At 36.7% G+C, this 14596-nt stretch overlaps 1 protein-coding gene across 6 annotated transcripts in view; it reads right to left on the reverse strand.

The window, feature by feature from the left end:
- The window catches only part of TPR (translocated promoter region, nuclear basket protein), a 38515-nt gene that overhangs the window by 21365 nt on the left and 2554 nt on the right, over positions 1–14596 (reverse strand). For all 6 annotated transcript variants that reach the window (XM_071751082.1, XM_071751084.1, XM_071751083.1 and 3 more), the window contains exons 4-22: positions 13187–13283; positions 12717–12820; positions 11781–11945; positions 11119–11211; positions 10891–10971; positions 9948–10035; positions 9349–9489; positions 8168–8259; positions 7131–7328; positions 6505–6612; positions 5758–5984; positions 4770–4933; positions 4042–4181; positions 3810–3958; positions 3338–3500; positions 2970–3104; positions 1827–1967; positions 1494–1662; positions 824–990 (exon numbers count right to left, since the gene is read on the reverse strand). In XM_071751082.1, coding sequence (XP_071607183.1) covers positions 824–990; positions 1494–1662; positions 1827–1967; positions 2970–3104; positions 3338–3500; positions 3810–3958; positions 4042–4181; positions 4770–4933; positions 5758–5984; positions 6505–6612; positions 7131–7328; positions 8168–8259; positions 9349–9489; positions 9948–10035; positions 10891–10971; positions 11119–11211; positions 11781–11945; positions 12717–12820; positions 13187–13283 — 2622 coding nt within the window. The remainder of the gene's footprint in view (positions 1–823; positions 991–1493; positions 1663–1826; positions 1968–2969; positions 3105–3337; positions 3501–3809; positions 3959–4041; positions 4182–4769; positions 4934–5757; positions 5985–6504; positions 6613–7130; positions 7329–8167; positions 8260–9348; positions 9490–9947; positions 10036–10890; positions 10972–11118; positions 11212–11780; positions 11946–12716; positions 12821–13186; positions 13284–14596) is intronic.

A 14596-nucleotide genomic window follows, 5' to 3' on the forward strand; every position in this document is an offset into this window, starting at 1 on the left:
ATGTGGAGAATCACAAGTAGCACTGAATGTTTTTTTTTATTTCCCTCCCCGCCCCCTCAAAGCTGCAATACCTCATGAAGGACACCTAAGAAAAGTTTTAGGTGACTGCACTCAGATATGCAGCAGCCAGCATATCTTTTTATTAGAGAGTAGAATCTGCAACACTGTTAGAGCACAACAAGCACAATGAAGTTTTTACAGTAACAGAACAAAGACAAACAGATAATTGAATACTGAACAAACAAAACTCTGTTGTTTACTGATGCTGGAACTGCCACAGAAAGTGAGAGCTCTGTTTTACCAAGCTGTGTCATTTTGCTATGCTGAACAGCTTGGAAAAACAAGCTGCATTTGATACTGACATGGTGGAGTGTATGACAGATTAGGCCATTCTTAAGTTTTTACCATAAATATCACATACTTCTGTACCACTGAAGACCTCACTGATGCAGAAGGTGTGAACTTAATTGCTTGAATGAGAGCCACTTAATATTGTTAATCACCGACCACAGGGTTAAATGAAGAGGTTTTTTTAAATTAATTCCCTTCTATGGAAGACATTGGCAAAATAACAGCTTGGAGTCAAACTCACAATTCAGGATTTTAGAAGTATGGAGCAAAGTATGCAAAAAGGTGTATTTCCATTATTTAAAGAGTTTTTAATAAAAATTTCTAAAATATGGTCTTCCTACATTGTATTCTAATGCCTCCTAAACTAACCTTAGGGTTTTCTGTAATTCTTCCCATAATCCTGCAGGTTGTACTGCAGTATGAAAAAGTAACATATTTCATTTTGTTTCTCAGAAACAATGGCAACACTTACTTGTTTTTCCTTATTAAGGGATTCCTCTAGACTAAGAACCATGGCCCTGTACTGCTCCACATTACTGGAACTGGTCTTCAATCTTTCTCTCAGGTCATTAACTTGTTCATCAGCTTGTCTCAGTCGACTTACAAGATCATCCACATCTTCATTTGTACTAGGCTGACCTATAATATTAGAATACACTCATTAGCTGATGAAGTTTAATTCTATTTTTTAAAATCACTATTCTGCTGAAAACTGGTCTTTTTAGGGTAATAATATGGGAAAAAAAACCAACAAAAACAATCACCCTCACAAAGCTTTCCTAAATAAAATTGCCAGCCCTAACCAAAACAGTAGCTAAACACTAAGCATTGATGATTCAGACAAAACCCCATGCTAATTAAAAATAAGTAACTTAAGACTTACGTTCTTCCAAATAAAAATAAAAGGTATTTATAATTTTATTTTTTCCCTCTGTCAAAGACTGAATGGGCATTAATTTTACTTTAACAAATCATCCTGATTATTGCTTGTTTCAACATGTGACTGTTAATGACAAAGAGGTTTATTATTTAATGCATTGTCCTCCTAATTCTAAATTATTGCTAATTATGAATTTTACCGTTCTGCAGACAGCAACGTTTAACATAAAGAGAAATTAAACATAGAAAAACATATTTATTACCTTTCCCTGGAGCCCTCTGTGATGACTGAGATGCCAACTGAGCCTCTGTATTGTTAAGCTGCTGTTTCAACACTGCAGTTTCTTTCTGGGCATTCTTTAGAAGTTCCTTTGTGTTAATGTGACGATTTGTCTCAGTCTCCAGCTGCCTCTTCAGATCCAGGATATGAACCTGAAAACACAGGGTTCTTAAACTTGCAGAGTTAGGCACAAATGCCACACAGACTAAACATGTTTAGAAATTCATGTATGAAAACCAACGCACTATAAGCTGGCAGAAGCTATGTGGATTTATTTTCACTAGAACAAGCTTAGTGTATTTATAATGATTCTTACCTCTTGATTTTTGGTAAGGGAATGTCTTTGTTCAACCTCACTTTCTAATTTCTTCTTCAGCTGAGAGATCTCACGCTCTAACTTTTCTATCTGATTGTTGAGTCTTTGTTTTGTTTCTGTCTCAGACCGCTCCAGTATTCCCTGATGAAAGAACATTATACACTGTGCTTACCATACATTGGAATTATTTCCCTCTGAATTACTGCAGCACTATATACAAAGTTGTCACAACACTTGCCCCAGTCACCACACAACTACTGCAGGGGCCACACAGTAATAAGCAGATACAGAAAACTATTAAAGGTAGCACTTAGGATGTATTTTTAAGTAATATTGACAGAATAAGTATTATTAAAAGAAAACCTAGTACTCATGCAGTCTAATTCTAGGGATTAAAAAACCCTGAAAGATGTACTACAGAAACAGAATTCAGTCACATGGTAAAATCTGCAACTTTAAATATTTACATTCAATATAGCTTGTAACAGAAGAGATAAAAGTATAGAAGTAAATGTAAATTAGAACAACTTACATAACTTAAATAAAACATCTAAGGCAGGTAAATTTTGCTATCATAAAAATTAACATGCAGATTTTTTCATTTCACTTTGTCTCGTGTTTTGTTTCCATTTTATTGTGAGAACCTTTCTATTCAACTCAAAATTCTCAGGACTTTGCCCAGGTAGTTGCTATCATAAAAATTAACATGCAGATTTTTTCATTTCACCTTGTCTTGTGTGTTTTGTTTCCATTTTATTGTGAAAACATTTCTATTCAATTCAAAATTCTCAGGACTTTGCCCAGGTAGTTGCTATCATAAAAATTAACATGCAGATTTTTTCATTTCATCTTGTCTCGTGTGTTTTGTTTCCATTTTATTGTGAAAACATTTCTATTCAACTCAAAATTCTCAGGACTTTGCCCAGGTAAATAACAGAGAATCTTAGTTTAGGACAGGAATAACAAACCTGCCTAAAAAATTTGTTCAAGTATTTTATGTTCAGCATTACTTTGTAACAACAACAACAACAAAAGAATACATTTTAAAATTGAATCCCATGAACTTTTTATTCTATTTCAAGAGGTATTTATGGAAAACTCTGAAAGACAAACCAGACTTGGACCTAGGAATAATCCACCTACCTGAATAGTTCGCAAATTAGTGAGCAGGAGGTTCTGTCCTCTTTGCTCAACTAATAAAGACTCGCGCTGCTGAGTCAAACGCACATCTGACATCTTCAAGATGTCCTTCTCTTTTTTTAAGTTTTCTGCTCGCACCTTTAAGACAGCAAATAATAACATGAACTTCTTTATCAATCCCAAATCTGTCCATTAATTTTAATACTATTTTTGTGATCAGTTAATGTTATTTTAAACACACTTAAATCATAGATTGTAAACTCGGGCAAATTAAGCCGAGATCAGTAAGAACACAGTAAGAACAAGACAGTCATAAACACTCTTGTGCAAGCTTCTAATATCTATCATTATAATAACACTGTATTACTAACCTCTGCCACTGCCAGTTTCTCATTAGCTCCCCTCAGGTCTTGAGTCATAGTGTTAATTATTTGCTCTTGCTTCTGTGTTGTTGCTGTGAGTTTCTGGGTTCTCTCATGAAGAGATGTTATTTCTCGACGATACCCTTCAACATTGTCCTGCAGCATTTCATAACTTCACATGGAACAACAAAGTAAAGCATATGTTTGCCTCATTAAACTGTTTAATCACAAAAGCACACAGCTGTACATGGTATTGTGCCCCAGTTTTCACTCATGTCACTCACTCCATCACTATGATCCTATGATTCAACTAGAAGGTGCATTCTTGATCCCTCCTTTGTATTTTCTGTTGTGTTAACAGAATAGGTAACACCAATGTCAAATGGGCAATTCTCCCTGAGTGAATGATACCAAGCAGTCACCATGATTCCAATGACAGAGGAGACATGGAAAAGGCAATGAAATGAGGGAGCTGTTTTACCGTTTGGAAGCAAACTCCAGCTGTGTGGATATCTTTGCATTTTGTGACCTCAAGTCTGTGACCTGCTCCTGAAGCTTTTCATTTTGTTCATTCAGCAACTTGTCATTCTCTGCCTTTTCTTTTTTATAGTTCTCAAAAACCTCCTGCAACTACATCAAAGAACAGACATTTAAGTGCTTATGTGAGCAAAAAGAAACAGTGAAAGCCTTCTAGTGTTTACTGAAAAATGTACCTGCTTCAGGGCAGCCTTAGCCTCCACAGTCTCCACGGACTCAGTCATTGACACTGGAGCAGGAGTTGACATGGCCTGAGGTAAACTTGGCCGCTTTGGAGTAGAGGTAAGAGAAATGTCCTCTGGTAATATACCTGAAGCTAAAAAAAATATAAAGAGGATTTTAAGGGCAACAACTGAATGAATGCTTGACAAAGCAGCAGATCACAGACAAAGGAGCAGATCACAGACCTAATACAGATAAATACAGACTGAAATACAGCTAAAACCAATACTGTGTTACCATTACTGTTTCATTAAAGCTGTGTAGTTTAGTTTCCAACCCATAAGTCTCTCTCCCTTATTCTCTCTCCTTTATCAGGGAGGAGAGAGAGATTAATAGAGAGCATCTGTTACTCGGTTAAATTGCTGGGCCAGTGTTAAACCGTGACACTGGGGAAGTCTTGGGCTCCCCTGAGGAAGTAAGTGACTGTCCATTCTTTGTATCAACAACACACTACCAGGACACAGAGTTCACCACTATCATCAGCCATTATGTAGCAAGTTCTTACACTGTAAAAGTAAACCCACGTTGTCTAAATCCTAATTCATGGGTTGTCCAGTGAGTAAGGGTACAAGTGGAACACCAGACTAACAGACATTACCAGTATTATTACAGCACCGTTACCAAAAGCCCATAATAAATGACAATTTTATGGGTTTTTTCAATGTCTCAATGAGAAGCTTACCTTGCAAGGGAATGATAGCTCCTGTGGTCTGTGCCAACAATATACGGAACATGTCACGCTGACGAACGATGGACTCAACCAGCTGCAGCTGATGATGACGGGACTCACGTAACTTCTCCAGCTCACTGAGAGCCTCCTCCAGCTGACCCTGAAGCTCAGAAATCCTGAAACCAACAGAATTTGTTCTCAGTAACCTCTACTGCGAGGCAAACCAAGATGACACAAGCCTGACGTTTTGGCACAAAACCTTGTACATCGGTTGTATCTCAGAAAGTTAAGCAGCACCGAGATTTCTGAGCAAACGTTCAGCAAAATTGGTCTCTGACCTTCTGTAGAAGACAAAGTAGGCCTCTTCCACAAAAAGCAGAATAGAGGCTATTCAGTTCATGCAAATAATTTCAAACAACAGTCAGTAGCATGAACAGAGAAGCAGGCTAAGACCTTTTAATATAGAATTACATTATCTGTGGGCTTCACAGCTAGGAAACAATATGCACATATTCAGTTTTTTGTTCACCTAACAGGACTGGAAATTTAATCCTTTTTTAAACAACAGCTCTGTTGTGTGAAGCCACATTCACTAGAAGACTAACAATTAGTCTTACTTTGGATTTTGATGAGAAGATGTATTTTAAGATGTGTAGCTATAAAGGTATTTTAATCTAAACCTGAATACAATGTTGCTTAATAACAGTTTGCCCTTATGAAGTACATAGCTGCTTATGACCCCCACTGGAAGTGTTGAATGCCAGGCTGGATGGGCTTGGAGCAATCTGCCCTTAGTGGAGTGCATCTCTTCCCATGGCAGTGGGGGTTGGAACCAGATGATCTTTAAGCTGCTGCCCAACCCACACCCTTCTGTCTGTGAGACAATGATTTGCACATCTAGATGTGTGTGCACAACTAATAACAATCAGAAGCAAAGTGTTTGAACAAATCCCTGATAACACTTGGCATAACCAGTCTACTAAAGGAACAGAGAACTAACTTAGATGATGTGGTTTCTTGCTCCTCTTTCTCTCTCGCCTCTCCCAGCTCCCGAAGAGCCACCAAGAGGCGCTGATTCTGCTGCTGAAGCTCTTCAATATTTCTGTAAGACACAAGATGCTGAGAGATCACTTCAGAAGAGCTGCTGATGTCAGCAGAGCTCACTTCTTCATCACGGATCACATGATTGCCTCTGGCTTCTTCAAGTTCCATTAACAGCACACGGATCTGAAAGAGAACATTCTGGTTTAAGACTTGCACATGGGCTCAAAAGTTTGCTCTGAAAAACAATGTATTAGAAATAAAGTGCCTGGAATTAAATGAGCTTTTTCCTACAAGATACAAACTATGGCAATCAATAAATTCTTGCAAAATGCCTAGATTATAGAGAAAGCAGTCTGAGAAAAGGAAACCACATTAAAATCAGAAGATAGGTGTGCGTTCTATTTTGTGAACAGGTCACAGGACATTCTTATCAAAAAAGTTATATCTATGTTTTTCACATCAGATGGTTAGCAATATTATCCTAGAGCAGCACCACTGCTATCCAGCTAAACTTACTCCAAATTTATAAACAGAAATGTACATACCATGCTGTCCTAAAGAGAAGTATCACTAAGGCTCTTACGACAACCAAAATCTATGTGACTGTGGCTGAACACAGTCCAAGTAAATTTCAGACATGGAGAACTACATGAATAAATAAAATTGCAAATAGTACATATAACCATAGAAACATTTGTTCTACCTGCTGTGAAAGATCTTTGACTTGTATTTCCAGCCTCTGGTTTTCTCTTTTAAGCAGAGAGGCATGCTTGTTGGCTTTATCAGCATCTTCCTGCAATCGCTGGATTTCCTGCAAGAGTACAAACATTGACAAATGCACAGCAATTCAACTCAGACATGTTCCTTTCCAGAGAGATAACATCACGTGGAGATATGCCTTGCAAATCAAACTATGCCTTAATACCATAAAGTTAAACACCCAACTGGAAACTCTACATACTTAATAATCAACAGCCCATTCCTTCATGCTGTATTAGCGTATGCATTAAAATCAACGAGAAGCGAGAAGCAAAGTCTGATTTTATTTCTTTGGACAGACAAATACTAATCTTTGTTTATAAAGAATTCTGCTCTCTCAGAAAATAAGAGAGTGCAATGCACCACATTTAAGCCTTCAGTATAAAAACTGAAAAATTTTAGTTCTGCAAAATACTTTGTAAAGTCCAATAAATCGCAAGCTAGAAACTTCAACAGATTTTCCCACAACGAAAGCTGACAAAGATTAATTCTTACATTTACTAACAGTCATTAACCTTATGAACAAAATCCCTTTTTTCCATTTTATATGCTCTTTTATTTTACACTGACCTTCATAGCTTGCTCAAGCTTTGCAGACAGACTAGCAACAGCTTTTTGGGAACGCTCAAATTCTTCACGCTGACGTTTTAAGATTGGTGCTTTGGCTTCTACTTCCTGCACTATTTCATCCAAATATTTATTGATTCTCTTATTCTCCAGCTTTTCCAAAAGCAATTGATCCTGAGATTCCACATATGCATTGTACAGCTGCAACAAAATATTTTTTATTTTCAATGGTTGGTTTTGATACACCTGGACAGACCTCTTAAAAAGAACCACTAGTAATTATATAATTCATACCTTAAAACAGCATAATTTAACACAGCTCTAGACTAGATAATTCAGAGAAATGAGTTGGCCTTTCAGAACAATGTGTTTTTAGGACTCATGCCATGGCAAAGTCGTCATCTCTATTAACTTAAAAATGTCCAACTTTTACAGTGCAACTGTATGCAACAGAAGAATTCTATGTAAAAAAGGCAAATCTTAAGCAAGTTTAAGACAACTGAAACATCAAACCTAGTATCACAAAAGAAAGCAGCAAGCATGGAAGGAAGTAATTTAATGGCTGGACAGAATGACCAATAAAAAAAAATGAACATACAAATTGCACAAATAGAAGTGTAAAAAAACATAGCATATGTACAACATATGATTGTGTTAATTTTTTTCCTGCAAGTATATGCCAAATGCATAGCAAAGCAGAACTAAAAAAAAAAAAAAAAAAAGAGTAAGCAAAGAAGAAAGGAGAAAATAAAGCTTCTGCCAAAACTCCATTCAGAAACGTTTATGTGCACAGAAGATATTCTTTCAAAAAAAAAAAACCAAACCCTACAAATGTTTTGATCTACTTCAGAAAAAGTGTAAAGTATGTTGAAAAAAAATCCCAATAACCTAGCTAGAATGCATGGAAAAAGTTTTACTGGCTTCAGTCAGGCATTACACCAAATCCAAATGAGTGAATGAGGTGTGCACTCTTATATGATTACACACATCTTTGTTGGCATTTACAGCACCTTGAAATTGAAGAGTTTTCTCTCACTCACCTCAGTTAATTTCATTCCAGGCTTGACTACTTTAGCTACTGCTGCAGCAGTGGGAGACATAGCTGCCAGTTCCTCTTCAGACAAAATGGCTCCTGAAGACATAATCCACCAATTACAATTAAAACAGCTGCAATAGCTCCTGTCATGAGTAGTCTTTAACATAAAGAATGTCTTCACACAGCTCTGTAATTTAGAACTGCTGTAATTCTAAATTACTACTTAATGTTCTTAATGCTACTGGTTTAAGAGTTGTCTGTAATATTAGATGTGTTCAGGGGCAAATGACTGGTGTTACAGGCAATGTTTTGTGTCATATGTTGGTAATGTCTCCTATTAGGAAATGCTGAAAAGCATTTGCTATTAAACTCTCAAAATTTAGGTAATTTCTGAACATATGCAACTGAAATAGCTGGAACAAAGCTTAACGTCAGATTTCTTGGCAAAATGCTGGAGTTTTACAGTGACAAAGCACTAACACATTTTCCTTAAATTAACACAGCAACAGCAAAGATAGTTCATGCCTCTCTGTTCCTTCCTGCACTCTCTTTCCTTTAGAAATTACTTGCATGTAGCAAACCAACTATTCTTTTCCACAAAAAGACAGAACTAGAACAGTGAATACTGAACAAGATTTAATGTTAGAATTTTAATGAGAGAGGTTTGTTCTCCAATTGCTTTTTCTTGGGGGGAGAGGAAAATAAGAATAGTTTATTACCCTCAGTCCCCTCTCCAGAAAACCATTAAAAGCATGATGATTCAGCCTTTAGAAATAGTTCCTCTCCCTTTTCTCTGAAACTATAAGAATAGTTTATTATCCTCACTCCCCTCTCCAGAAAACCATGAAGAGCATGATGATTCAGCCTTCAGAAAATGGTTCCTCTCCCTTTTTTTATTAATCAGATACACAAAAGAACTTAAAAAAGCATTTTGAGAGAACAGTGTTTTCTGGTTTGGAAAAGATTTATACATTTCTATACACAACTGTGTATAAAAGTGTTTATACTGCATATATATAAAGCACATTTTCATACCTATACACATGAAAAAGCTTCTAAATTTTTCAACTAGAAATGATCAAAATATTAATGTACTTACTTCCTATATACATTCAGTATAGTATTTTCACACCTATGATACAAAAGCCTGAGGCTTATTATTTGAGTTCCCAGTGTTCTCCCCACCTTTGCGCTTTGTAGCAGACAATAAGTCATTGGCATTCTCCAGCTCCTTTTCCAGTTTACTGATCTTCTCTCTCAGTTCCTTCTCCATTTCAGCTTTTGACTCTTCCAGCACAGCCAAGTGCTCCTGGGTTGCTTTATTAGCTACAATTAGACAAGCAGGAGTTTTTAATTTTTTTCCTTTCAAATGGATCAAAATCTGCACATCTGCCTTTAATTTTACTTTAACTTAATATGACCTGCAGAATATTATGCCAATTAAAAAAACCTTGGTGCCAGACAGAAGCATATCACCTTAGCTTCCAGCCTAGGCTGGAAAATGAACTGTGCTTTTATCAGTGAAAAGGCAGCTAGAATGAGAAACTGAAATGAAGTCAATAACTTGCAAAATTAAATCTTGAATTCCAGGTTATATGAAAACAATTCACCAACACGCTGCCCAAGGAAACTACTGACATAAAATTTTTGTTACAAAGCAACATCCCAAAGCCTTCAGAAATCCCTTCCCTTCACAAATGCTCAAAAACTGTGTTTACATCCATGAAGGTTACACAGGAGCCCAACTGTTCAGCCCCCTTTACCTTGTCTCACTCACAGCTTACCTTCCCCTGCTTCCTTCAGCAGCTTGTGCAGCTCCTCCACTGCTCCTGTCAGTTCATTGCTCTTTGCCTCAGAGTCATCAGCAGCACTCTAAATGGAAGCATTTTTTTAACCTTGTAGTGCAGAGTAATAGCAACAGTTTTTATAAGAAAGCTCAAATTGACCCAAAATGATGAACACACAGGTTTCTTAATTAAATGAAAAGATTCACCAAAACCAGACAACTCTTTCCACTTGTATTGAGTCTCACTTGGAAATAAACTGCATATTTGAGAGTAAGAATTTGACACTGATTTGACAAATTCAAATTCAAAGACAAGGTGTGCTCTTCTGCCACTCTATAGCTGAGGCTGACTTCATTAAAGAAAATCTGGAGAAATTCTGAGCATTCAATTTTCATCATTCTGGAAAATTTTGTATTTCTACAGAATCTTATGTAAGCAGTTTATGTTCCTCTGCTTCCAGTTAAAGATCTCTCAAGTACAAGGCAGTACAACACTTCATCAATTCTTCAAGTCCATCAGAAATAACTGAAATAAAACTGATTCCACTCAGAATAGGCTCCCAGGGACAGGCACTCAAAAGTTTTACACATTTGTCTGACCTGGTTACTAAAAGTATCATGATTAAGCCCCTTCACACCACTTCTTCTATAATAAGCATGAATAGGAGTGAAAAAAGCCCTCAACAAACCAACAACAGTGACATTATAATTATGTAAAGGCATTATGCTCCAGAAAAGTTAGCTATTGCCTTGTTGTTTGATGAAGAGCCATCATTTTACATTAAATCAGACAAAATATTCATGCAGAACTCAAACACTCAACCCCAACTAATTCTGTGATTATATATGCAAGAAAAATCAGGACACAGAACTAATTAGCCCGTGACTCTAATATTCAGCCCCAAGTCATTACACACTTAAAACATAATCAATAAACTCACCTTATATAAATTGGATAATTTTATATGGGCATTCAGTTCATTGTGGAATCTTTCCTCCATACTGGCCTGCTGTTCTTTTGCCTGGTATATGAAAGAAGAAACAGGGTTGGGAGCATTTCACTATTTCTATTTCACCCATTTTGTTTAATTTTCAAGTAATTAATTTAAATTTCAGTTAGTTTTTAATTAACTGTAGTGCTGTTACACATATATTTTAAGTTGTCCTACCTCCTTCAATTTATTCAAAAGGTCTTCCACGTGCTTCTGAAGATTTTCATTTGACTGTTTTAAGCTGTTTACCTGTTCCTCCATTCTGGAAACCTGTTCAACAATAAATGAGAACACCATGTACACATTTGACTTTATTTTGGAAAATACTAATTATATTTATTTTTTACTTGAAAAAAATAAACCCCAGAAGATCTAGAAAGCATAAACCTAACCAGCTGTCACAGGTGTTAAAGAAACTGCTCAGGTTCCCTCCACTGAAACAGAATATTTTAAAAATATTGACATTGATTCTGCCACGTGTTTTGCTGCAGGAAAGCAAAAATATCACCACCCCATCACCCAAAGAATATTCAATTCAGAGCCTTCCCTTTATTAAGAACTGTATTCTCATGCATTTCAGTAGCATTATACCCTATATACTGCTGTTATCAGCAACTCCAGAATTTCCAGTGCATATTTAATATCTTTACCTTTTCTGTATTAGATAATTCCTTAAAAATAAAAAGTTAGAAGAAAGAGTACCTCCCTATTAATTGCAACATGTACTGTTTTCTTTTTTGACATGAATATAGTTATTAAAGTACCTGTCTTTGTTTAATGCAGTTAATCAGAAGGTATAATTTATTAAAAATGGCAAAACCACTCAGTAATTACACTACCTCCTCCTTCTTGTTCTCCAGATTACATTTAAGCTCCAAGATTTCATTGCCTTTCTCCCTAGCAGTATGTAGAAGTTCATCTGTTTTGGCTTTCAGCTCAGTGTTCAGCCATGTGTTCTGATTCTGCAGTAGTTCTTTTTCTTGCTCCAGTCTTTTCTCACGGTACTGAAAAGAAAATTGCAAAGTGTAATTGTACTGTAATTGTACCCAGAAAAAAAGCAGCTGATCTAAGTACTATGGCCAGAGTAGAAGTAGCAAAAAATTACTGTAATTTGGTAAATAGCACCAAATGACAGACAGTGTAATTGGTAATATTAAATTACTGGTCTCAAACTACAAATAACTTAGTGAAACAAGAGTTAACTTCCTCAAAGTTTATGTTAGTTGGGAACATTAAGGAAATTAAAACCTAGTTGAAGGAAATAAAGTGTCAAAGTTCCACCCCCTCTTTTCTCCTTCCTTCCCCTCAGTTTTTTATGGAGTTTCTTCTGCCCACAGATAAATGCTGCATGTTCATAGCTAATGATTTGTCTCCTTTCTACCTGCCTTCACAGTCCTGGAGCCCTTCTCCCTAGTGTGTAGAAGCAGCCACCATTGCCATCAATGGGAGTTGGGAGTGCTTGCCCAGCTTGGTGCCCCCTTGCCTTTTGTAACTATATATCTCACTTGCAGTCACAGACATCTATTTTAGAATCAAATAATTTGTAATTTATATATTTATATGTAATAATAACAATATATGGCAACAAAACATATAATATTAACATATATATAAAATATATCTTCATAATAAATATATTAAAACACATATAATTATAACAAGACTACACTCGACCTACTTTCAAAGTCAGTAATGACAAAACAATGATGACACCATATGTCAAGATCTACTCACTAGAGCATTAACACATAGTATGCATTCATAGCACCACTTACCTTTACAGAAACATCTGATGTTTGAAGTTCATCCAACTTTAACTGAAGTTTCACCTTTTCTGTGTTTGCTTCTGTAAGTTTTTCATTTAAGCGCTTAACATCCTCTGGAAGAAGGAAATCACCATTAAAAAAAAAGTTAATTATAGAACCCTCAGTTTTAACTACTCAGCTTAACTAAATTATAGTGAGAACATATATGATAAAATGTAGTAAGTTACATTTTGCAGTCAGATACTGTATTATGTAGGATTTTACACCTACAAAACCAGAAGACAAACTGCTGGGTTTTTCTGCAATTAGCATGTCATTTCCTGACTTGTTTTGTTTTCTCTAAACACTCTTCCCTGCTACCCCATTATTTGGTGCTGCCTACACAAGCTGGATACTCCACACCAGTTCAATTGTTCAAGCATGTCTTTTATTTAGCAAAAGTCATGTGAAGAACTCTGTGAGTATGTTCTTGGCTATACCATTTAAATGTTCAACTTCTTGAGATCGTCTCTCGCTCGTTCGAACCAAATCTCTCTTTTCAGCTTCCAGTTCTTCTTTTTCTCTACTTAAATGACTCTGAAAAAAAAAATGCAGAGGAGCAGTAACGTGGTCAGCTTTTTGTAACAGCACATAGTCACTGTTTGCACTCACCATCACAAAGAAGCATGGAAACCACAGTAAGTTAACCCCAGCCAGCTGGGTACTGGGTAAGAGGCTGTTCTAGCGGGCAGCTGGGTGGACTCCAGAGTAGGAAAACCCAGATGCTTCCCTTTTTCCCCTCACGTTGGGGTAGGCAGCTCTAACAGATGTAGGTTCATTACCTCTTTCACCTAGTGCCTAACAGCCAACACATTTCAATCCATGTTTATTTCCCCCATAAATACCTTTGATACTAATGTTCATCTGGCCCTTTGTGCTTGAGTGTGAAATACCACTAAGATTAGACAGCAAAGAGAGGTATCACACAGCTCTCAAGACCTCAAGGTAGTTCTCATGCCTTTGCTTTTCCATTGACTCAGAGAAATCCAGACAGCCTCAACATTCCCTCTGGTTTTAGCTGGACTTGAATGAAGATTAGAATGAAAAATGTTGAACTAAAGGTCTAAAAGAAATCCCAAACAAGGAAGAGCAACTGTTCAAAATCACTCCCAGTTTTAATATTCTCTGAAAGACAGCTTTGATATTTAAGACTTTGTTGAAAACAGTTTTATTTGGATAAATAAAAAAGATATCAAAGTGACTATGGAATGAACACATGCAAAAAATCACTACTGACATCAGATAAAAGTCTTGGAACATTTATAGGTTATGGCACTGCCTCTGCCTTCTAAGGTGTCAATACAAACCACTTCAGCCAGGTCCAGCTAAGCCCCTCTAGGGAAACAGATTCAGCTTCTCATTGTGGACAAACCAATCTAATAAAATGTTTTTACTTCCTGCTCCAAAATTAGTGTTCTGCTGGATCAGTCAACTGACACGACTCATCCAGCAACCCCTTGACTCCCAAGCATAACCCAAGGAAAACTCTGCTAGGATGTAGGAAGGGATGGAGGAAAAACAGGACTCCTCATTGCACCTTTGTCCCATTTTCGAGGTTTGGCTTGAAGTCACTTCAGAACAGGTTTCAGCTTGAACCAAACAACCCATCCAAACTGAAATAAAAGCATCTGCTCTAACAGAAGAACTGTAACTAACTGGAATTCAGTTTGCTAAACACCAGCATTTACTTTAAAAACCCACACAATTTTCCTGAGCACACAGTGAGATGGACATGTAGATATGTTCTGTCCAAATATGTACATATTTGTCCTGATATTGATATTGTCCAGTTGGGAACAGACTGCATTTTAAGCTGCAGTGAGACAGGGGAACTATGGTGGAGTTCTCCC

Source organism: Heliangelus exortis, chromosome 8 (assembly GCF_036169615.1).
Source record: "Heliangelus exortis chromosome 8, bHelExo1.hap1, whole genome shotgun sequence".
NCBI lineage: Eukaryota > Metazoa > Chordata > Aves > Apodiformes > Trochilidae > Heliangelus > Heliangelus exortis.